Genomic DNA, 24,935 nt, shown 5'->3' with positions numbered 1-24,935 from the left:
AGTTCAGTATTGTTTATTAGGTTATGTGAAAGGCTGAGCACGATTGACCCCTGAGAACAACATGATGTCCAGATACATTGTATGATATATGCAGGTAAGATGACCATGCTGCTAGAGAGAGGGATTTATAGATTTATACATTTATATGTATAAGATAAAAGGGGCTTAGATTAAGAAGTTATAAATGTTTATGCAATTAATATGTCTTATAGATATAATATATTTTACATTTGCAGAAATAACTGCTTGGAAAATCCAGGAAAACTATTTAATGATATACCCACTGTTAGTAGACCTACTGGACAAGTCTACAGTCCTCAAGAACAATGCAGGACATTCACTGGTTCTACAGGACTTTGCTCAGTAAGTTCGTATTTAATTGAAGTAAACTATCAATTACAATTAAACTGTTAATTATCGAAAGATAATCATTTACATCATTATCATCATCATCGTTGTAGTTATTGTCATCATCACCATTGTTCTCATCAACGTCAAACACCCCATCAACCTCATCATCATCATCAGCTCCATCACCACTATCAGCAGCAGCATTTTTTTTTTACTTGTCTCAATTGTTGGACTGCGGCCATGCTGGGGCACTGCCTTGAAGGGTTTAGTTGAATAAAGCAGCCCTAATACTTATTTTCTTAAACCTGGGTCTTATTCTCTTGATCTTTTTTGCTGAACTAAGTTGCTGAAGTATAAACAAACCAATGCGGGATGTCAAGTGGTGATGAGGACAAAAATACACACACACACACACGCACAATAGATTTCTTTCAGTTTCTATCTACAAAATCCACTCACAAGGCTTTTATCAGCCTGAGGCTATAATAGGAGACATTTGCCCAAGGTGCTATGCAATGGGACTGAACCTGAAACCATTGCAGTTGGAAAGCAAACTTCTTATCACGCAGCCACACTACTTTTCTGTGATGACATGAGTTAGAAGGATTATCTTAAATTAAATCAGTTCTTATATAGGATTCCTCCCCTTCTTGACAGATAGGGGACTATGTCTTGCCTCATACATTGGCATGTTTCCTTTATCTGGATGCCCTTCCTATCACCAACAACTTTACAGTGTCTTCTGAGCACATCTTACCATGACTCTGGTGCATCTGTATGTATGGGTAGCATCCTGGGCATAATTATGTCCTTTCATTTGGCAAGCCCAGTGTGAATAATAAATGTGACATTAGGCGTAAACTGAGTCATAAACTGCTTGTCCATGGCTGGTCTAACTTCTTGGGAATTGTCCTTCTTTAATTGAAATCTGTCAAGGTATTTAAAATTTCTTCAAAACAGGAAACTACTTTTTGTGTGTGCTACAGAAGCTGACAATATTGCATCTCACCAGGTATTGTTATCCATCAATGCAAGTCTATAGCATACCTCTAGAGCAGTTTTGATAAGAGCTTAAGTGGTATCAATCACTACTTGATTGGGGTATCAAACTATAATCATTAACTCCTAAATAGTAATCTGTCTGAAACTATGTTCATTTTATTCAATGAAATTACACTCCAGACTCGAAACAGATTGCCATAAAATGTTATCTAGAAGCCAAAAGATTTCACAGTCATGAAAAAGCAGTAAATAACACTATCATCATCATCATTTTCATCATCATTATCATCACTCAAATGTTCACTTTTACATCGTGGTAGCTGTTATTGCCATTGTTGTCACTGCTGCTGCTGCTGTCATTGTTAATCATGTTGTTGACATTTTTGTGGCTGTCCATGAAATTTCTTGTGTGTGTGTATGGGTTTGCTTCAAATGTTATATATATCCAGTTGGCAAGCTTTAAATATATTCATATAAAAAGTGAAATCAATTGATCTCGAAGTATTTGTATTCCTTGCTTCTTTAGTTCATACAAGGTAAGCCTGTTCCTGTTATATTCATTGCATTCATGATTAATAATGACAGCAGCAGTGGCAGTGACAACCATGATGGCAACACCATGGGCAAACACACATACACAGAGGAATACAGGAACTGTACCATATTTTCAGGTCTTAGGACAGCAGCAGCACAATGGAGTGAGAGGATGGGGCTGAAGGGAAGGTCACACTGCTGCTGAACACTATGACACACACACAAGCATACATACACACATATACAAACATGAACATGTGCACACAAAAACAAGGACACAAACATATGCATACCTATCTTAGAAGAAGAGAATGGAGTAAGTGGAGCAAGAACACACACAATTATGAAAAGCGTTGCCAAAGAGATCACAGATATGTGACGAAAGATTTCCGGTCAATGGTCATGAGTTAAAATAATAAAATAAGTAAAGTAATAAATGAGTGAAGAAAAGAAAAAAAAATATGTATATATATTTTCTTCACTCGTTTATTACTTTATATATAGTGTGTGTGCTTATTTGGCAAAAAAAAAATGACCAGCCCGAAATACAACAATATCTGTTTCAACACCTGATTTCACATCAGGAATCTTGCAAAACAAACTGATAAACATATATATGTATATATATATATATATATATATCAGGTCATCCCATAAGTTCTGTCTGAATTTTGAATAAAGAAAAGTGATCAAATGTTATATTTAATTGAAATTTAATAATCCTTGTACTTTACCTGATTATCTGTGACTTCCTTCTGTCTATTTACAAGCTGTTTAATCCCATGAATGTAAAACTCTTTTGGTTTCAAAGCGAAGAACTCTGAAATGTCTGTTTCGACCTCCTCCTGGCTTGCGAAAGTTACATCCCCCAAATGATTCTGTAAACTACAAAACAAATGGTAGTCTGAAGGAGCAAGGTCAGGAGAATAAGGTGGATGAGGAATTTTTTCTCAACCAAACTCTTCAATCTTCTGTGATGTGATATTTGCAGTGTGGGGTTGTGCATTGTCCTGATGAAACATTACTCCCTTTCAATTCACTAAAGTGGATCTTTTTTCTTCAAAGCTGACAGTAGACTTGAGCATTGACTGTTGCATTAGGTGATAACAATTCAAAGTGAATTACTCCTTTGCAATCCCACCAGATAGAGAGAAGAACCTTTTTCCCATGAAGTTCCCTTCTCAGTTGTGGTTGAGCTTTTTCCCTTTTACCAAGCCACTGTTTACAACATTTAACATTTTGACAGAAAATTCATTTTTTGTCACCAGTCACAAGTCTATCCAAAAAAGGTGAAATGAGTTCATGAGAATGGAGAGAAGAGCAGATGTCAACTCAGGATTTGTGATTGCATTGAGACAATTCATGAGGCACCCATTTTCCAAGTTTAGGAACCTTTCCAATTTGTTGAAGATGACAATGAACAGTTGTATGGTTTGAACTAAGCTTTATTGTCAATTCTTCAACTGATAATGCAGGATTTTCTTCAAATAATGCCTCAAGGATCTCATCATCAAACTCAGCTGGATGTCCTGTTTGATCTTCATCTTTAAGGCTGAAATTCTCCACTTCTGAATTTTGCAAACTGTCTTCTGCAAATTCTTTCATTCAAGCGTTCTATCCCATAAACTGAGTGTATGTTTCGAGTCACTTCAGCTGCAGAGTTTCCTTTTTTTGTACTCATAAAGCATTATGTGCCTCAAATGCTCTTTAGATACTTCCATGTTAGAAAGGGTTTTAATCAAAGAAATTTTAATTCTATTATTCTGTAAAATAATATTTAATTAGTTTAAATGTACACAAATGCATGATAATAATTTTTAATTCCATTAGACATCCTAAAATACTATTAAATTTCATTCAATTTTAAAAAAGGTAAAATCGGACAGCACTTATGGGATGACCTGATATGTATATATATAAAATACAAAAATGGGACAAGAACACAAAACATCCAGACAGTTAGGTGATACAAAAAAGGGACATCAAAACTTCCAGACAGACGATACAAAAAAACAAGGATGGGTCATTCAGAGTTTTCTATCCTCAGTCGAGTTCCAGATTATCTTTGCAATTTTGGCTGGTTATACTCGAGATTGCTCCAATCTGGCCAACCCCAAGGAAAAATTAAACTAAGAGCATTAGATTCCTTGGAAGAAAGCAGCGAATGTATATGAAAACAAGCACGGAAAAAAAAACAGAGAATGTTACACAAATACAAATGCAAATAACAGGACATAATAACATGTGTCTTTTGACTAAGGATGAATTAAATTAAGCTGGTGTGTGTGAAAATAAAGCCTTATGGCAGGGACATAGGATTAGACAGACACAGGGAGGAATATAGATGTTGCACGGATGGGAGTCGAACCAAGAAAGAAAGGTCAGGCTTGGCCAAACACCAGTCACGTGGGGAGAGGAGAGAGATGTAGAGGCAGAGAGATAGAAGAATTAAGGAGGGGCAAGAAAAAAATGAAAGGGATACAGTGAAGTAAGAGAGAAGGGAAAGTTAGCATGAAGAGAAGGTCAGGAAATGTGAGAGAGGGGGAATAAAAGAACAAAGAGTGGAATGAACAAGTAAGCGTGAAAGGGTTGATAGAAAGAAGGAATTAAAGAATAGAAAGAATAATAGAGTCATACAAAATTTAGATATATATATACTTACATATAAGAGACCAAAGTGTATGTACGCTGCTATATTTTTTTTATATATAAAAAATACACAAGTGGGACAAGAATGCAAAACATCCAGACAGTTAGGTGATACAAAAAAGAGACAACAAAACATCCAGACAGAAGATACAAAGAAAACAAGGACGGGTCATTCAAAGTTTTCTATCCTCAGTCGAGTTCTAGATTATCTTTGCAATTTCGGCTGGTTATACTCGAGATTGCTCCAATCTGGCCAGCCCCAAGGAAAAACTAAGCTATATGGTAGCACATAAAATACACCATCCAAACGTGGTCGATGCCAATGCCCCCTGACTGGCCTGTATAAAGCACTATCCAAATGTGATCATTGCCAGGGCCTTCTGACTGTCTCCTGTGCCTGTGACACATAAAAAGCACCATCCGAACATGACCAATGCCAGTGCCTCCTGACTGGCTCCCATGCCAGTGGCACATAAAAAGCACCTACTATACTCACGGAGTGGTTGGTGTTAAGAAGTGCATCCAGCTGTAGAAACATTGCCAGATCAGATTGGAGCCTGGTGCAGCCACTGGCTTTCTAGACCTCAGTCAAACTGTCCAGCCCATGCTAACATGGAAAACATACATTAAACGATGATGATGATGATATATATGTGTTTGTATGGAAAGAGGTTGTTCTATCCAAGCATACACCAGCATACACTCTATATTGATTAATGATATTGGAAGTTGCATATGTGTATATGTACTAGAGTTTATCATTCATTCTTCTTCGATATTAGTACCTTAGACTTCTGAAATTCTAGTTGTCTCTATAGAGGTTTCCATTATTTTCAGTATAGGAGAAAAAATTTTAACAATATAAATAAAAATGGAGAATACATACAGAGGATAATCAATATATATATTAATTAATTATCATAGTCATATTGCCTATGAGACGTTTCAGTTTGTTGCACTATCCAAATTTGCACATTTGCTTTATGAAGTTGAAAGCAAAAACTTCTTCAGGGCAAATTGATTTCCGTTTGAATTGTAGCATGTATGTCTTGGATATATTACATATATACATACACTCACACACACATACACACACACACACACACACGCACACACACACACATACACACACATATAGGCAAAATTAATAGAGGTCACAAAAGTGACAGAGGGTAATGACCAGCACCAGCTATTACTAGAAACAAGAGCTAGAAACAACTCCAAAGCCACAAAGCACTTTACTTAGTGAATGACTGGCAAAGGGAGGTAAGTCCCCAGCTTACCTAGATGAAACGATTTTGGATTTTGATGCATAGCATCTTAATCCTTGTCAGCAACTCTTAACTCCTTGAGTTAAACTCAACTACCTCTGTCAGTCTTATAAAATTGTTGTGCATGTGTATAGTGTATGCTTGTGGGCAAAAGTTATCTGTGTCTATGCATGTTGCATGTGTTTATGTGTGGGTGTGGGAGTGTGCATGATGGTGTGGTGTGTGTACTAAGTTGAACAGTGTGTAGGAGTGCTTGTATAGTGGTATGTGTGGGGACGCTATTGAAGAGTGTGTGGATAATGGTGTGTGGTGTGGGTGCTGAAAAGTGTTTGGTGCTAGTGTGTGTGAAGTGGGAATGTGTTTGCAGATGTGTGTGTAATGGTATGTGAAGTGAGTAATGAGTTGAACAGTGAATATGGGTGTTTGCATAATGGTGTGTGTGGTGAGGGTACTGAGGTAGGTGATATGCAGGTGTATAGGTGAAGGGGAGGGGCAGTTGAATGTGGGAGGTGTGTGGGATGATGTCAGATGATGAGAGGAAGCAAGTTGAGCCCATAACGAACAAAAGAAGAAGCTTAATTCCTGTTCACGGCAAAGGTGAGAGTCCAGGTGGCCCCTGTGCAGAGATAGTCCAAACACAGACAGATGTAGTGATTGACAGGTAGAGCAGAAGTGGCCTGAGACCAGGGTGTCATTGCCAAGTCTGATGTCTTGGAGGTGCTCCATGAAACAGTCAGCCAAGTAGCGTCCCATTTGACCAATGTACTGGGAAGGACAGAGAGAGAGTTGGAGATGCAGTAAATAACATTACTGGAGGTACAGGTAAAGGAGTCAGTGATGTAATAGGGACAGCAGTGGGTGCCAGTGAGGATAGTGGTGTTAGAGAGGTAGGGGCAGATGCAACAGTGTGGGTAAGAGCAGGGAAGGAGACAAGCTGAGAGACAGGGGTAGGGGAGAAACTGTGGACCAGGAGGTCATGCAGGTTTTGGGCTTGTTTGAAGGAAGGAAGGAGTGACTTAGGGAAGATGTGCAAGGTGGAGGAGTTAGGCTAGAGTCACCAGAAGGCTCAGAGAATGGTGCATTGGAGTGGTGGTAGATTAGGGGAAACAGCAGACAGGTAAGAGTGGGGCAGGTGCAAGGGGAAAGAGTAGATGCACAGTCCACAGATTGTGCCCAGACAAGGGCAGTGTAGATAATGGTGAGGGGGATATCCATATAGGGTGAAGTGGTGAGCCATGAGTTGAGACTAGGTCTCAAAGTCATGGTCGTCACTGCAGAATTTGCATAGACAAGGGAATTTGGGGTAGGGAATCGAGAGCTTGGTGTGGGTAGGGTGAGAAGAGGAGAAATTAAGATAAAAGTGTGAGTCTGTGTGCTTGCAGTAGATGGATGTGTTGAGAGCAGAGTGGTGTATGCAGACAGAAATGTTGAGAAATTCAACAGAAGAGTTAGAGACAGTGCAGGAGAATTCAAGGGCAGGATTAAAAGATTGGATAGGAAAAGAGTCAAGATGATATATAGATGATGATGATCTTGACGATATATCATCTTGACTCCTTCCTGTTCAATCCTTCCATTCTGCCCTCGAATTCTCCTGCACTGTCACTAATTCTTTTGTTGAATTTCTCGACATTTCTGCCTGCATATATATATATAAATAAATAGAGCTTAATGCAGGTATAATTCAAATACTTTTACTTCCAACACATGTTTCAAAGATTTCACTGATATTATTCCAAGGGAATAAATGGTGTAAAACAATGTAATCTTCTCTTCAGGGAAGTGAAGAAATGAAACTCGTCAATAAGACATTTTAACAGAAAATGATGGATATGTATAGTGATTTACTGAACGCTATTAATATTGTTTGAAAAAAACGTTATACGATATAATGTCAGAAGTAGCCTATAGAAAGAGGAGGGATATTTTTTTTAGTTAATGTTAAATATAAAAAGAAAATTAATGTTTAAATTATATATACTGATAGAGATTACTTATAGGAAATAAAGGTGTGTTTTTGCCAATGTTTACATCGATATGCACACTCTATAACTATGTTTACTAGGGGATTGTTAGAAAATATAATGAAAAATAGTTCAGAATTACAGAGAAGATAGAATTCCTTGGCTTTGTCATAAGGTATTGAGATTGAGAGAATCAACCATTCTAAATTAAATTGTTCATTGTGGTCTTTTAGATCCCAAATTAATTTACTGAGCCCAGTACTGTTACGTTATTCCTATCCCTAAATGTTGAGTAATGGATAGAAATTCTTTTAGATAACTCTAACGAGCTTCCAATGTAAAATCGTACTTTATTATGAGTACTGATTATACACTGGTATATAGAATTTTTTATTTTACAGTTACTTAACATAAACTTAATTCTGTTGGAATTGACTTCAGATACAATAACCTTGTTATTAATATTTCTAGAAAGATGGATGGTATTAGCTAAATTAATGTTAGTATTAGTAAATGTATTATATTTAACAGGTTGTTATTATGTGAAGGGATAATTTGTAAGAGATTTTTTGTGTTGGAAAAACTAATCCTAACCATATTTTTTCCGTGTTAATTGTTAACAAGGGGAAAATACACTCATCTATTTATATATATATATATATATAAGAAAGAAAGAAGAAAGAAAAAGTGAAAAATGTGGTATCACTTTAGAATATATAATTTATAATTCAATATAATTGCAGAGTTGTTAGATTAAGATAATGCATAGAGTCTCTCACAGTTGTTTCTAGACTAGCTGTGCATAGGGTGCATAAATCATTGAGCAAAGATTTCCATATAAGCCAAACTGTCTTCAGAGAGGAAGAATCAAAGAATATTCTTAAAGGATATAGTAGTTATCAGTTCTGTCATTAAAGAATTAATGAATATCCTTAGTAAAAGATAACAGTAGTTACCAATTCCATCATTGAATACTACTCGTTTTTTTACTAAGGATATTCTTTGATTCTTCATAGTTGGCTTGTATGGAAATCTTTGCATAATGATTTATTACAGCATTTGCACAGCAATTCTAGAAACAGTATTATTTCTTAATCCCTTATTTACTCTAACAACTCTGCAGTTACATTTGAATCATAAATTTCATGCTCTAAAGTAACATCATATGTTTTGCTTGTTCTTTTTACCTTATCATCATCATCATCATTTAGCGTCCGTTTTCCATGCTAGCATGGGTTGGACGGTTCAACTGGGGTCTGTGAAACCAGAAGGCTGCATCAGACCCAGTCTGATCTGGCAGTATTTCTACGGCTGGATGCCCTTCCTAACGCCAACCACTCCGCGAGTGTAGTGGGTGCTTTTTACATGCCACCCACACAGGTGCCAGACGGAGCTGGAAAACGGACGCTAAATGATGATGATGATGATAAGGTAAAAAGAACAAGCAAAACATATGATGTTACTTTAGAGCATGAAATTTATGATTCAAATGTAACTGCAGAGTTGTTAGAGTAAATAAGGGATTAAGAAATAATACTGTTTCTAGAATTGCTGTGCAAATGCTGTAATAAATCATTATGCAAAGATTTCCATACAAGCCAACTATGAAGAATCAAAGAATATCCTTAGTAAAAAAACGAGTAGTATTCAATGATGGAATTGGTAACTACTGTTATCTTTTACTAAGGATATTCATTAATTCTTTAATGACAGAACTGATAACTACTAATATCCTTTAAGAATATTCTTTGATTCTTCCTCTCTGAAGACAGTTTGGCTTATATGGAAATCTTTGCTCAATGATTTATGCACCCTATGCACAGCTAGTCTAGAAACAACTGTGAGAGACTCTATGCATTATTTCTTAATCTAACAACTCTGCAATTATATTGAATTATAAATTATATATTCTAAAGTGATACCACATTTTTCACTTTTTCTTTCTTTCTTTCTTTCTTATATATATATATATATATAAATAGATGAGTGTATTTTCCCCTTGTTAACAATTAACACGGAAAAAATATGGTTAGGATTAGTTTTTCCAACACAAAAAATCTCTTACAAATTATCCCTTCACATAATAACAACCTGTTAAATATAAATACATTTACTAATACTAACATTAATTTAGCTAATACCATCCATCTTTCTAGAAATATTAATAACAAGGTTATTGTATCTGAAGTCAATTCCAACAGAATTAAGTTTATGTTAAGTAACTGTAAAATAAAAAATTCTATATACCAGTGTATAATCAGTACTCATAATAAAGTACGATTTTACATTGGAAGCTCGTTAGAGTTATCTAAAAGAATTTCTATCCATTACTCAACATTTAGGGATAGGAATAAACGTAACAGTACTGGGCTCAGTAAATTAATTTGGGATCTAAAAGACCACAATGAACAATTTAATTTAGAATGGTTGATTCTCTCAATCTCAATACCTTATGACAAAGCCAAGGAATTCTATCTTCTCTGTAATTCTGAACTATTTTTCATTATATTTTCTAACAATCCCCTAGTAAACATAGTTATAGAGTGTGCATATCGATGTAAACATTGGCAAAAACACACCTTTAGTTCCTATAAGTAATCTCTATCAGTATATATAATTTAAACATTAATTTTCTTTTTATATTTAACATTAACTAAAAAAATATCCCTCCTCTTTCTATAGGCTACTTCTGACATTATATCGTATAACGTTTTTTTCAAACAATATTAATAGCGTTCAGTAAATCACTATACATATCCATCATTTTCTGTTAAAATGTCTTATTGACGAGTTTCATTTCTTCACTTCCCTGAAGAGAAGATTACATTGTTTTACACCATTTATTCCCTTGGAATAATATCAGTGAAATCTTTGAAACGGCCATGAACAGATGGTGCTTTTACGTGCCACCGGCACGGGGGCCAGGTGAGGCTGGCAATGGCCACGAACGAATGGTGCTTTTACATGCTACCGGCACGGAGGCCAGTCGGGGCGGCACTGGCAATGGCCACGAACAGATGGTGCTTTTTATGTTCCACCGGCACGGAGGCCAGGCGGGGCTGGCAACGGCCACGAACGGATGGTGCTTTTTACGTGTCATCGGCACAGAGGCCAGTCGGGGCAGCGCTGGCAACGGTCACAATCGGATGGTTCGCTTACTTGTCACCGGCACTGGTATCACAGCCGCAATTTCCATTGATGTTGATCGACTTCGATTTTGGTTCTGCTTTCTGATATCTGATTTGATTTTGATTTTTTGATTTTTTGATTTTCACTTGCCTCAACGGGTCTTCACAAGTGGAGTTTTGTGTCCCAAGAAGGAAAGGTATGTATAAGTCGACTGGCTACATACCAGGTAGAGGCCACGGGTTATGGTCTCACTAGTCTTGTCGGGTCTTCTCACGCACAGCACACTTCCATAGGTCTTGGTCTCTAGTCATTTCCTTGGTGCGACCTAAAGTTTGAAGGTCGTGCTTCACCACCTCGTCCCAGGTTTTCCTGGGTCTACCTCTTCCACAGGTTCCCTCAACTGCTAGGGTGTGGCACTTTTGCACACAGCTATCTTCATCCATTCTCGTCACATGACCATACCAGCGCAAACGTCTCTCTTGCACACCACAACTGATGTTTCTTAGGTTCAACTTTTCTCTCAAGGTACTTACACTCTGTCAATTATGAACACTGACATTACACATCCATCGGAGCATACTGGCTTCATTTCTTGTGAGCTTACGCATATCCTCAGCAGTCACGGCCCATGTTTCACTACCATGTAGCATGGCTGTACATACACATGCATCATACAGTCTGCCTTTTACTCTGAGCGAGAGGCCTTTTGTCACCAGCAGGGGTAAGAGCTCTCTAAACTTTGCCCAGGTTATTCTTACTCTAGCAGTTACACTTTCAGCACACCCACCCCAGCTACTGACTTGGTCACCTAGGTAGCGGAAGCTATCAACTACTTCTAGTTTTTCTCCCTGGAACGTGGTAGAAGTTGATCACTGCACATTTCCAGTGTTTATTGCTCCTGAGCATCTGCCACAGACAAAAACTATTTTCCTAATTAGCCTTCCTTTGACATTGCTGCACCTCTTATGTGTCCAAAGCTTACACTTGGTGCACCTTATAGAGTTTCTACCTACACCTTTTTTACAGATCGAGCAGGACCATCTACCTGAAGTCGTTTATGATTGGTCTACCTTCCTACTTATTAGGACTTTGGTTTTGGCTAGGTTGATTCTAAGGCCCTTCGATTCTAATCTTTGTTTCCACACCTGAAACTTCTCCTCCAGTTCTGATAGTGACTCAGCAATTAGAGCAAGGTGATCAGCATAGAGGAGCTCCCAAGGGCATCCTGTCTTGAATTCCTCCGTTATTGCCTGGAGGACTATGATAAATAGGACTACATATATACATATATATATACTACATATATACACACACATACATTTATACACACACATACATATATACACACACATACATATATATACACTCATACATATATATACACACATACCTTAGTAACATATATATATACCTATATATATATACCTATTCAATGAAGAACTACTTATTCAAGGGTGCATTGAAAAGGTCATAGGTTGGCTATGAAGAGTAATGCTAAAGCTGTGAAATCTTGCATGCTTTAATTTCAACACTTATTAATAACTACTTATTTTCTGCCAGGTAAACTAACATCTGACTGTTCAAAGAAGACTTCAAAAGTAATTAGTAGCAACTTCTCTTGAAAATGAACAAAATTCGGTATTGTGATGTTATCAAGGACCTGCAGAAAAAGTATGTCCCCAAGGACATTCATACTGACATAATTGATACCTTATGAGATGACGCTCCAACTTTATCAATAATGCAAAAGTGGGCGACTGAATTTAGGAGGTGAAGGAAGAATTTGCCATCAGACGAAAACATCAATCATGTTCACCACATGGTGATGGATGAGAGGCAATTGACTATAAATCAAATAGCCAGTGCTATTCACATATCCCGTGAGAGAGTTGAGAATATTCTGCGCAATGAACTTAACATGATGAAGGTTTCTGCTCAGTGGGTGCCACATCTTCTGACACCTGATCAAAAGCGCACCAGGCTGATCACATCACAGGAAAATCTGATATTGTTTGAACCAGACCCAGCTAGTTTCCTTGAATGTTTTCCCAAGCTGCCCAATTGTTGGGTTCATCACTTTGAGCCAGAGACAAATAGACATTCCATGCAAATGGAAACACTCCCTCCTCACCTGCAGTTGTTTCATCTGCAGGGAAGATGATGGCTTCTGTTTCTTGGGATGCAAAAGACATTGTGTTTATTGACTATCTTAAAAAGGGCCACACCAGCTTGCTGAGGTAATTACAAAAGCCTATTAGGACCAAATACCCAGGAAAACTAACAAAAGATGTCTTCTTTCATCAAGACAATACTCCAGCATACAAGTCCTGCTTTCAATGGCTGCTGTGTGCAACTGTTGCTTTGAACTGGCTGATCACCCCACCCCTAATCTGATTTTACCACATCTGACTATCATCTGTACCCCAATAGATGATTGCCAGAAGCAATATTGCAATGATGATGATGTTATATCTACTGTTGATGACTTTTTTGGCCAACAGAATAAAAGTTTCTTCAGCAAAAGGATTCAAGCACTACAACACTGATGGAAGATATGTGTGAACTGCAAGAAGAGATATGTTGAAAAATAAACCTCATCTGGTCACATTCTATGAGAGTATCTTGGTCAGCTTCTGAACTTTTCAGCCATCATAACCATCATTGCTAGGCAGCTACAGCACCACTTTTGTTTTATGTTTTAGTTGCAGTTTAGGTCAGAGTTTTAGTAGTAAAACTAGCCCAAGCACTTATCATGCATATCCATTACATTATAATTATATATATATATATTATATATATATATATATATATAAGCTTCTCTCAGTTTCCATCTATCAAATCCCCTGACAAAGCTTTTGCTGGCCCAGGAGTATAGTGGAAGACATCTAGCCAAGGTACCACACAGTGGAACTGAATCCAGAAATATGTGGTTGGGAGGCAAACTTCTTAACCATATAGGAATGTTTGCACCTACAGTATTTCAAATAAACATTTTATAGAATATAACAAATTCTTTGTAGTCACTTCATTTATATTTTTTGTTTTCTCTTTTTATTTTGTAGATATTTTTCAATCAGAGTTTATCTCAGCTGTGTTTAAATTTACAATGTCTGGAAGGTGCCAATTCCTGTAGAGAGCAACATGCTGCACATAAGACATCGTGTGGAAGCAAAAAGGTTGGCAAATTTTCCTTCTTTCTTTTGGCTTGATATTATTATTATTATTGAGTGAGAGAGCAGTTCATGCCATCAAAGTGACACTGGGGTAAAATATACGAAGCCCGGTATACCCATCATGACTACCCGTCTGATAAGGGTACACCAGGCACATGCATCACAACCATATGTGCACGATATTGTGATCTCATAAAAAGATAAACAGCACATGACCTTGCAGGTGGGGCCCAGTTAGAATTTTCTTCAGGTTGAGTAGCCCATCCCGCTCAAAAGGTCCCTGAATAAGGGTTGTTTAAGGATGTTGAATGAACCACCCATGTTTCCAGAGGTGAATTATTCAAACCCCAAAGAATCCCTCTCAACACATGGCTATGATGCTCCCCCACTACTTCTGCTCGTGATCAGAGATGCACATATCGTCAGCCACTAAGGGACATGCTCAACTGGTTAAGGTCAAACAACTGACAAGCAAATCTGTGGTATTGAGCAGAATATTTGCTGTAGCCCATCTTTTATACCAAGACAAAACAATGTACATGATAACACATCCAGTCAATTAAGATCAGAAGCCATGAGAACCACTGCCTGGTACTGCATCAGGGCATTTATTATTATTATTATTATTATTATTATTATTATTATTATCATTATTATTATTATTTATAGTCTTCACACAGCTTCTAACACTGCAGATGTACTACAGTGCCAGCTGTTCACTACCACTGAACTAACTAAGGTAACACCCCTTATTTTTCAAGCACCATCCGGAGTATTCAAGTGGTCCCAAGCAGTTCAGTTTTCTACAAGTGTTCCACCCTTATTGCAGCCCCTATATGTTCCATGTACTTCTCAAGGTTTTTACTCACTGTTCCCAGGGCTCCAACAATTATTGGTACTACTACCACCTTTCTCAGCAACAACTACTTAACCTCCCAAGCTAACTTGTCATATCTATTGACTTTTCTTTCTTCCTTATCACATATATTGTTGTCAGCTGGGCACGCTATAACTATGATCCAGTATCGTTTGGTATCTTTCCCAATTAAGACTATGTCTGGCTTCCTATTCTCTATCTCATGGTCGCACTGAATCATAAAATCCCACAGGATCTTTGCATTATCATTTTCAATGATGCCTTCGGGTTTGTGGTCATACCAAATTTTTTTCTCTGTCAAATCCATACTTGTTGCAATGTGTCCAATGGACATGCTTTGCTATATTGTTGTGGCATCTCTTATATTCCTTCTGGGCTAGTGGCGTACATTGGCAGGTAATATGCCATACGGTTTCACCATTTTGTCCACAAATTCTGCACTTATCACTTTCTGGTGTGTTGTCTATTCTATATTTTATGTAGTTTGTTCTTAGTGCTTACTCTCGGGTAACACAGATTAGAGCCTCCGTTTCCAGTCTTAAATCACTTTTAGTCATCCACAGCCATCTTTTTTCTCTGTATGTCTTATCTTTAACATCCTTATGAAATTGTCCATGCATTCTTTTCTTTACCCACCTATTTTCAGTTTCATTCATTTTCAATTGCTTGTACACTGCTTTATCATTGCAATCTTTCATCCTACACAATTATTCTTCTAATAATAACAGTTCTGTAGCATTTTTTACATACCATGCTATGTTGTTTTCTTCTGCTTTAATGCTGTGTTCGCATCCAATAGGTCCTCTTCCCCCTCTTTTTCTTGGTACATATAGTCTGTCTGTGTTACTTTTTGGGTGGAGAGTCCCATACCTAGTTAGCAACTTCCTTGTCTTTCTGTCTAAGCTGTTTAGTTCATCTACTGTCCATGCGATTACTCTTGCTCCATATCTAAGGAGTGAAACTAGGTTGATAGCTTCAATCGATTTATGGATCAGTCTCAGACTGTGCAAGTACTCCACCTTAAATTTTTCTGTCATTTCTTTCTCCATCAATGTATCCATTTCCAAAATCCCCAAGTACTCATAGCCCATCTCTTCTATCTGCTTCATAACCTTCCCGACAGTACTGTTAGCCTGTCCATACATTTGATTTTGCCTCTCTTCAAGACTAATACACCACACTTTCTCAGTCCAAATTTCATTCTGATATTAGCACTGAAAGTATACACTGTATCAATGAAGGAACTGACTTGGGCTTCATCTTTACCATAAAGTTTCAGATCATCCATGAATAACAAAGGGCTGACTATTTACTGGCGGCTTTTGAATACATATCCAGCTTTTGCTTTCCTCAGAATCAGTGTCAGTGGTATCAAGCACAGTACAAAGATTAGTGGGGACAGGTAGTCCCCTTGGAAGATGCCCTTCCTAATTTCTACTGTCCCTAAACTTCTGAATGCTGTCAGGTCCATCCTCCAATTTGTCATACATTTTTCAAGCAATTGCTCAACATTTGATGCAATACCAAATAGATTCATACATTCCATAATTTTGATTAGTTAATTTTGAACCCAGTTATAACTTATAACTGGGACAGCTATTATCTTGTTTTTTGCATTGAGCTCTGTTTTTAGTATTAATCTAACTCGTCTATAGTATTCTTTTCTTATCTTCTCTTTCATTTGTGTGTGTTGTATTATATCTAGTTCATTGATTCCTAAGTATTTGTATGCCTGGCTATGGTCTAATTCTCTTATTTCATTTGCTTTATCTAGTGTGATGTTGCTACTCTTAACTAGTTTTCTTCTTTTCAAGGTTGCTTTGGTACATTTTTCTAAGCCAAATTTCATGCTTATTTCTTTGTTAAATCCATGTTGTCTAGAGTAACGTTTCCAGCTGTTTAACATTTGTAGCTTACAGTTTTAGATCATCCATATATAACAGGTGGTTGATTATTTTGTCATAACAGTTATATCCATATCCATTTCTGCTTAGCATGTTAGATAAAGGTGTCAGTGCCAAGCAGAAAAGGAGTGGAGAGAGCATGTCTCCCTGGAATATTCCTCTTCTAAAGGGATTGGCTTTGGTTTTTATGAGTCCCTTTTTTGTCTGGAACTGTAGCACTGACTGCTATTTATTCATGGAATGTTTTATATATCTTATGATTATTTGTGCTACCTTGTTCATGGCTAGTGTTTCTAGGATCCATGTGTGGGGAATATTACCAAAAACCTTTTGGTAATCAAACCAGGCCATACTTAGACCCTTCTTTACATCCACATGAGCCCTTGCAGCATTCCTTCTGCTCTTCTGGAAACAGGTTATATTCTTCCAGATGTTTGCTCATTCTCTGCGATATTATTGCAGTAAAGGCTTTGTAAAGTGTAGGGAGACAAGTTATCGGTCTATAATTTTATGGGTTTGCTGTTTCAGTGGATTTGGGAATTAGGATTGTTTTCCCTTCCATGAGCCATTCAGTCATTGACTCTGGCTCTGCTAGTATTACATTAAATTTCTCAGCCAGTGTTTTATATGTTCCTGTTAGGTATTTTAACCAGAAGTTGGGGATCTTATCATGCCCGGGTGCCTTCCCATTGCTTAGTTTTTGCAGTGCCTGGCTGACCTCTTCAATTGTTGTTCAGGTGCTATGTTCATTGTTTTGATAGATTTTTGCTGTGGTTGTTCCTTCGCCAACCATATTCCTTTCCAAAATTCTTCCACTTCTGCTGTTGGTACTGCATTGATCTCAATTTTATTTTTGCCAGGTTCTTGGCAGAATCTTTTGGGATGAGAGTTGAACTGTTCATTTTGTTCAAAGAAATGTTGGCGTTTCTCATACTGATGGATTCTTTGTGCTTTGGTGAGGATATCTTGCTTTAGCTGTCCTTTTACCTCAGATATACCTTGTTCTGTAATTTTGTATTTACATAGTATTTTTCTTCTCTTCTTGTTGCCTTGGATTTTTCTTCTCTTCTGTTGATTGTCTACTAGTTTCATTAAGAATTGACAGATCCTTTCTCTTATTTTCTATTTTTTCTGGATATTATATATCCACAGAGTTTGTTTGTGTGGTGATGCTCCTGTTTGGGTGGGTTTTAGGAGGTAACCAGCTTCTTTTCTGGTCACAGAGGTTACTGCATACATTATATCATTTAGCCTGGTCATATTGACATTTGTTTCTCTGGCTATAAGTTCTGTGATAGCCAGGTTCATGCTATTTATTATCGATGTTGTTTTATTATCAATTTTAATTTCTGGGTGGCCCATATTGAGATCTGAGGCTTTCAATTCTTTGATTATACTCATTTGTAGAGTATCATAATCATTAGTTTCACCTTTGCTGTTTCCATGTTTTAGATTTGTACGTATTCCCTCCTGTTCATATTTTTGTTTGTGGTGTTCTGGCTTGGTGCATTTTGCTCATCATTATACATTCTTATGATCTGGGTTTGTTGTCTTTTGTTGTTTACTTCATTTTTGTTGGACATGTTACACCTGTCTTCATATTTTACAGTCCCAGTGCTTATGATATTATTTGCTATTGCTGTGTGGTTACTATCTACGTTTTCCTGTTGTATTTTTCCTTTTAAGTGTTCATTTTCTATTTCTGGTATTTTTTTGTTCTTGTTTTTATTTTGTTAGCTACTTTATTATGATTCATTGCTGTACCCAAATTTTATCTAAGTTATTTTTCTTCCAGATTTTATCTGTATATGTTGTTGTGTTTTCATTCTGTGGGTGGAGCACTGCTGTAAAATAAGCATGTAGGATTAAAATATATTCCTCACATGTCCGTTTATTCTTTTTTGGTTTTATTTGTGGGACATGAGGAATAATGCCTGGCCCTTTATTTTGATGGTCATCATTTTCATAGGGTACCGGTCCATTCATTTCTGGTGTTAAATGGTTTTGCACATGTAGTTTTTCATACTTTTTGTGTTACAAGTTTAAGTACATATTTCCCGTTTCTTATCCTTTGGTTGAATAATACGGGTATCATTTAATTTACGTTTCATTTTTTTGTGCATGGTGGTTGGGGACAGAAATGGTCTTATGTTGATTGGATCGTAATGTGGCAAGTGTGTTTACACGTGTTGTGTGAGTGATGGAGATACTACACAGTTAAAATGAGTGTAGGACAAAAGCCCCTTGGACAAAAGCTCCACGGACAAAAGCCCCACGGACAAAAGCCTCTTGGACAAAAGCCCCAGTTATATATTTCGATTATTTTTTTGTTTTTTTCACCTTTTACTTGTTTCAGTCATTAGATTGAAGCCATGCTGGAGCACTGCCTTGAAGAATCTTTAGTTGAAGATATCAACCCCAGAATTTTTTTTCCTTTTTAGTTGTTGCAGTTATCAGACTGTGGCCATGCTGAGGAACCACCTTGAAAATTTTTTAGTCAAATGTATCAATGCTAGAATTAAAAAAATTTTTACTTGTTGCAGTTATTATATAAAGATGAATGTAGCTCTATCATCATTCCTCTTCTTTGATCCCCTTATTTCCTGCCATTCTAAATTAAAGTAGGCTTTAGGTATTTTTTTCCGAAATTATTGTAGCAGAATGAATTTAGCAAATGAATTTAGCAAAAAGAAGCAATGTATTTTAGTCTCTAGTACTGATGAAAAATTTGCTAAAAAATTATAATGGAGTATCCTGGTTTATTCCAAATTCATGTAATGTTTGCATTGATCGATTAAATGGAGCTGCTTGAAATGGCCATTATGCACTAATATTTTGACATCCTTGCTACTTATTCGCTTTGTGTGTGTGTGTGTGTATGTGTGTGTGATATGTGTATGCATGTATACACACACACACACACACATTATGTGAACAATACTTCAAATGCTTCAATTCTGTGTATGTACTTTTATTTTCTAGATTGCTGACATTTAGCAATGGTTTCATCCATTGTGTTGATGTGCCATTTTCTATAATTAATAAAACTGTCAGCATTTTTGACAACATGGATATGCTAGTATGTATATATATATATATATATATATATATATATATATATATATATAAAGTGTACTGGTATTCTTTACTAAATAAATTATAAATACACCTTGCTTATAGTGCCATTATATACTAATATGATATTTCTTATCTGTTTCAGTGGTGCGTATCTGGAAAATGTGTATATGATACTGCAGCCCCTAAAATAGATGGTGAGTTTTGCAATAGTGGTTGATGTGGTGACGGACAGTGCAAGAGAGAAGTTGATAAAGGAGATACTGTATGTGGATGACCTTGTTCTGATGAGTGAGACAATGGAAGGATTGAGGGAGAAGTTTTGGAAATGGAAGGAGGCGTTTGAAAGCAAGGGTTTGAAGGTAAACTTTGAGAAGACAAAGGTGATAGTGAGCGGGGTGGAAAGAGAAGTGTTAGTGAGTAAAGTGGATCCATGTAGTGTATGTGGGAAGAGGGTAATGGCAAATGTAGTGTTGCCTATGAGATGTGAGAAATGGATTCATGGTAGATGTATGAAAATGGTGACCCTAAGATTAGCAAAAGAATTTGTTTGTGGAAGATGTGAGAAAAGAATTGGAGGGCTGGCAGAACCAGTGAAAATGCTATGTGATGAGGTGGAAACAGTGAGAAGGTTTTGTTATTTGGGAGATAGGGTGGATGTAAGTGGTGGATGTGAAGCATCTGTGACAGCAAGAGCAAGTCTTGGCTGGGTGAAGTTCAGGAAATGTGGAACATGGGAGTGAGACATGGTGTCTGAGAGAAAGAGAGATGGCAATTTTGAGAAGGATTGAGAGAGCAATGGTGAGAGAAATGTGTGGGGTGAAGCTGTTTGATAAAAGGAGAACTGAAAACTTGATGAGGATGCTGGGGTTGGAGGAATTGGTGCAACAGCTGGCAAGGACAAATGGAGTGCGGTAGTATGAGCATGTATTGAGGAGGGATGAGGAGCATGTTCTGAGGAGGGTACTTGAATTTGAGGTAAATGGAGTGCGAAAGCGAGGTAGACCAAGGAAAATGTGGAGGAGACAGGTGGAGGAGGAAATTAGAAGGGTTGGCTTGAGAAGGGAGGATGCCCAAGTCAGGGCAAGATGGTGAGATAGTGTGAGGGTGGTTGCTATGGCATTGAGGTAGATCTGGCACACACTCACACACACACATACCCTGTTAATGGGGACAAAACCTGGATTTAAAACACTGGATGATGAGGATGATAATGATAACATCTGTTTTTTTATAAATATAATTAATGTTCACTTGCTCACTTACTTGGATACAAGAGCTGGGATACAAACTATTATTGAAATTAATGTTGACTTACCTGCACAGCAGAGATGGTACACTCTAATGACATTAATGTTTATTTACTTGGGTAGTTGAATAGGGGTACAGACTTATGACAACATCAATGGCCAAGGAGCATTCTCATCTCCTGTAACAAATGTTTCAATGATGTCAATAATAAAAGTGTGTAAAATCTAAGTAAAAGTAGAAATATTTATTACCATATTTGCTGTCACATAAGGATTTTTTTTTTTTTTTGTAATTTTTAAATGTATCAAAAAATTGCCTTGCATCTAATGTGGCCACATCATGGATTTGAGTGTTGCAAATGAAAGGCTGAGTGCTTTTTCATGTGTATAAATTTATTTCTGTATTTACACTATGCTACAGAACCTGGGTTGCTTTTTTATGTGCTACCCTGTATTTAAATGCAGAGAAAATATATGTTCTCCTACATAATCACTTTAAAATATCTTAAATGAGTGTATGATGAAACATACTAAATTTGTTCAAATATACTTGTAAAATAGGAGTGTGAAAGTAACTTTATACACCAACAAATGTAGTAATTATATAATAAATAATTATAAGAAAACACATTTTTTACTGGTTTCAGTAAATAGACTGTGGTCATACAGGGACATCGCTTTCAAGGGTTTTAGTCATTTATATCAACTCCAGCATTTTCTCTGCTCCTTATTTTATTGATATCAATAGAAAAGTCAAGATGACGAGATGTAAAGAAAACAGGAATCTAGCTATAGTTTGCAAAAACCTGGTGAAGGGAGTTAACTTAAGAGTCTCCAAGCTATCTTCAAAGCCACAGCCCTATACAACAACAAAGACCCTGGTCACTACTTGTTTCAAAGATAAGATTTGTTATATGTTCAACTTTAACCCCCCAACAAGGAAAAACACTACCATAACGTCAAATGATTTATATCTTTATTTTCCCTTAATGTAAAAACTTGTATAGCTACAATCTTTCTTAATTTAGTTGTTAAGCATTTTTCTTAGATGCATAGACATACTTTGAGATTCTCTTTAGCTGTACAGCCAATATAAAGAAAATACTAGTAAATACTCTAAACCTAACACAGAAGCATGCTTCTCATGCAGCAGTAACACCACATGCTCACTAAACAGTATATGAGGCAAAGGTAGAAAGATGTTAGAGAATGACAACACATGGAAATATGCAGATGTGATGAAATGTCTCTTCAGGACCAGGTTCAACAACCACAAGTTGTCATTTAATATTCAGTAGAAATATGATGTCACAATTCAGATGAGATATGTATGGACATTGTAGAAAAACACATTACATTAAATGAGAAATACTAAAAAAGCACAACCATTACCTTAACAGCTTTAGGAGATGCAGACTCTATGTGGCAGCAAAAATCATATAGAAGAGCTCCTTCACCCAGGTGTCTACCAAAAGTTTAAATGTGAAGTCTTTTCCTCTAGCCCTCCAAAGTGCAGGTATATTTTAACAAACTAAGAGAAGAGTTAGCTCTTCTCCCATCAGTGTTTTCTCCTCTACATTTGAGGAGCAAGTATAAATTTTGTCCCCCCACAACCAGCATTTATATAAATACATACAAGCCAATACACAAGCATGCATATACATGACCATAAATAATCTTAAAATTTACCAACCTTTGACAAGGAAGAATTTGCTTTCCTCTTTGCAGGCCCCGACTTGTCGATGCAGAGTTGTCTGCAGGCAGCAAGTCACTTTGCTTGGGGGATCTGACAAAGAGAATTGTTGTAAGAAACTTTGTATTGTTGTAAGAAACTTTGTATTCGAGGGTTTGTCGGTCGGTGGGCGCCGACATCCCTCTCATCCGTATCATTTTGTTTCATTTCATCTCATCTTGTCCATGTCCAGCCCACAAGCTTCTCTTTGTAAGGCCTATATGGCCAATTTAATGAAATAAAGAAGCTTGCTTACCAACCACATGGTGGCAGGTTAAGTCCCATTGCAAGTGTCTTCTACTATAGCCTCAGGCCAACCAAAGCTTTGTGAGTGGAATTGGTAGACAGAAACTGAAAGAAGCCCATCATATATATATATGTATGCATATGTTTGTGTGTCTGTGTTTGTCCCCCCACCATCACTTGACAACCAATGCTGGTGTGTTTACATCCCCGTAACTTAGCAGTTCAGCAAAAGACACTGATAGAATAAGTCCTTGGATTGATTTGTTCAACTAAAGGCAGTGCTCCAGCATGGCCACATTCAAATGACTGAAGCAAAAGAAAGAATATATAATATATATATATATATATATATATATATATATATAATATATATATATATATTATATATATAAAGAAAACATGGGATTAAAAAATCCTGGCAGATATCAAGTAAGCATTCAGTATAGAAGAATAAGGTTAAATGTCGAACAAGTAGATACCAGAAAATGTAAGTAGAATACAAATCCCAGGTAAATCCCCATGTATGACAGGTAAATCCAACAATCCTTATGCAGAATTATAATGAAATTCAGAGCATTTAACAATGACCAATATGTACCAAGAAAATCATATCTTCATTTTAGGTCACACCTTAAAAATCCATGTGTATGTATTATGTATGTATGTATGTATATATATGATGATATATATATATATATATATATATATATATATGCACATACATATATAGATATATGTGTAATGTGTTCATCGTTTATATATATTATGTATACATATAAAACAGACTTCCTTACAGTTTCTATTCATCAAATTACACTCACAAGGCATTGGTTAAAGAGAGGTTGTAGGATAATATACTATAAATGAAGCAGTAAAGTGGAATTGAACCTAACATCATATTCTTGTAGATTTTCCCATTCGTCCTGTTATTCATTCATTCCATTTTCCCATCTTTTCAGAGAAATGTCCATTTGGAGATAATGAGAATCTTCGGTTTACGGTGATATTTCCAGGCAGTGACAAAACGATTGTACCATCAAATTGTAGACAACTTTTAGAATTGGTTCCAGGAGTTTGTGTTAATCAGGCACAAAGGGCCCATTGCTGCAAAACATGTAATCCAGACAAAGGTAGGAAACAAAATTGAATGTGGAACCTGAGGAAAGTAGAGGTGGTTTGTGTGATAAAGATTGTCTTTGTATACCACAGGTTAATGGTAAAATATTAATTGGTAAAATATTAATGAGAGGTACAACAGTGAATGATTAATCATGGAACTGCTGAACACAAGTTTTAGACACTGTCGATAAGACATTGCTATGTGTGTATGTATTTCAGTATGTATGTTTTTAAGTATGTATGTGTGTATGTATTTAAGTATGTATGTGTGTATGTATTTAAGTATGTATGTTCCTTTTGGATACCAACAATGCCAATTGTCACATATCAAACATATTTTCACAGTTCCTATGACATAAGCACTGGATTTTCAAGAGCAAAAAAATGACAATGGATTTAGGGCCAAAATAAACAGAGGCACAAATAGACTTTCACCTTAGGATAATTCTGTTGAAATATTAATAACATCAGGGGCAATTATTCCACTTTCAGTCAAAAGAATGAGAATTGTGCACCAGGTCTTCATTAACCTTTCAATGGCAGAAACTAAGGCAAAAAGTACTTTTACCAACTGTTGTGACTTCAATAGCCATGAATGAGGAATGGGATTGAATGCATTTCTGGAATCAAGCCATATGTCACAATGTTTCTTCACATTC

General features: G+C 36.7%; 1 protein-coding gene across 1 annotated transcript in view; it reads left to right on the top strand.

Annotated features, from left to right (window-relative positions):
- LOC115232214 (metalloprotease mig-17-like) overlaps window positions 1–24,356 on the top strand; it is a 30,136-nt gene extending 5,780 nt beyond the window's left edge. Inside the window, exons 4-7 of the mRNA XM_029802059.2 lie at window positions 237–363; window positions 13,963–14,076; window positions 20,075–20,126; window positions 24,117–24,356. Of these exons, the coding sequence (XP_029657919.2) occupies window positions 237–363; window positions 13,963–14,076; window positions 20,075–20,126; window positions 24,117–24,304 (481 nt within the window). The 3' untranslated portion in view covers window positions 24,305–24,356. The remainder of the gene's footprint in view (window positions 1–236; window positions 364–13,962; window positions 14,077–20,074; window positions 20,127–24,116) is intronic.
- The last annotated feature ends 579 nt before the right edge of the window (window positions 24,357–24,935 follow it).

The sequence above is a fragment of the Octopus sinensis genome, unplaced genomic scaffold (genome assembly GCF_006345805.1).
Source record: "Octopus sinensis unplaced genomic scaffold, ASM634580v1 Contig20026, whole genome shotgun sequence".
In the NCBI taxonomy this organism is placed as follows: Eukaryota; Metazoa; Mollusca; class Cephalopoda; order Octopoda; family Octopodidae; genus Octopus; species Octopus sinensis.
This window is presented reverse-complemented; position numbering and strand designations above follow the sequence as displayed.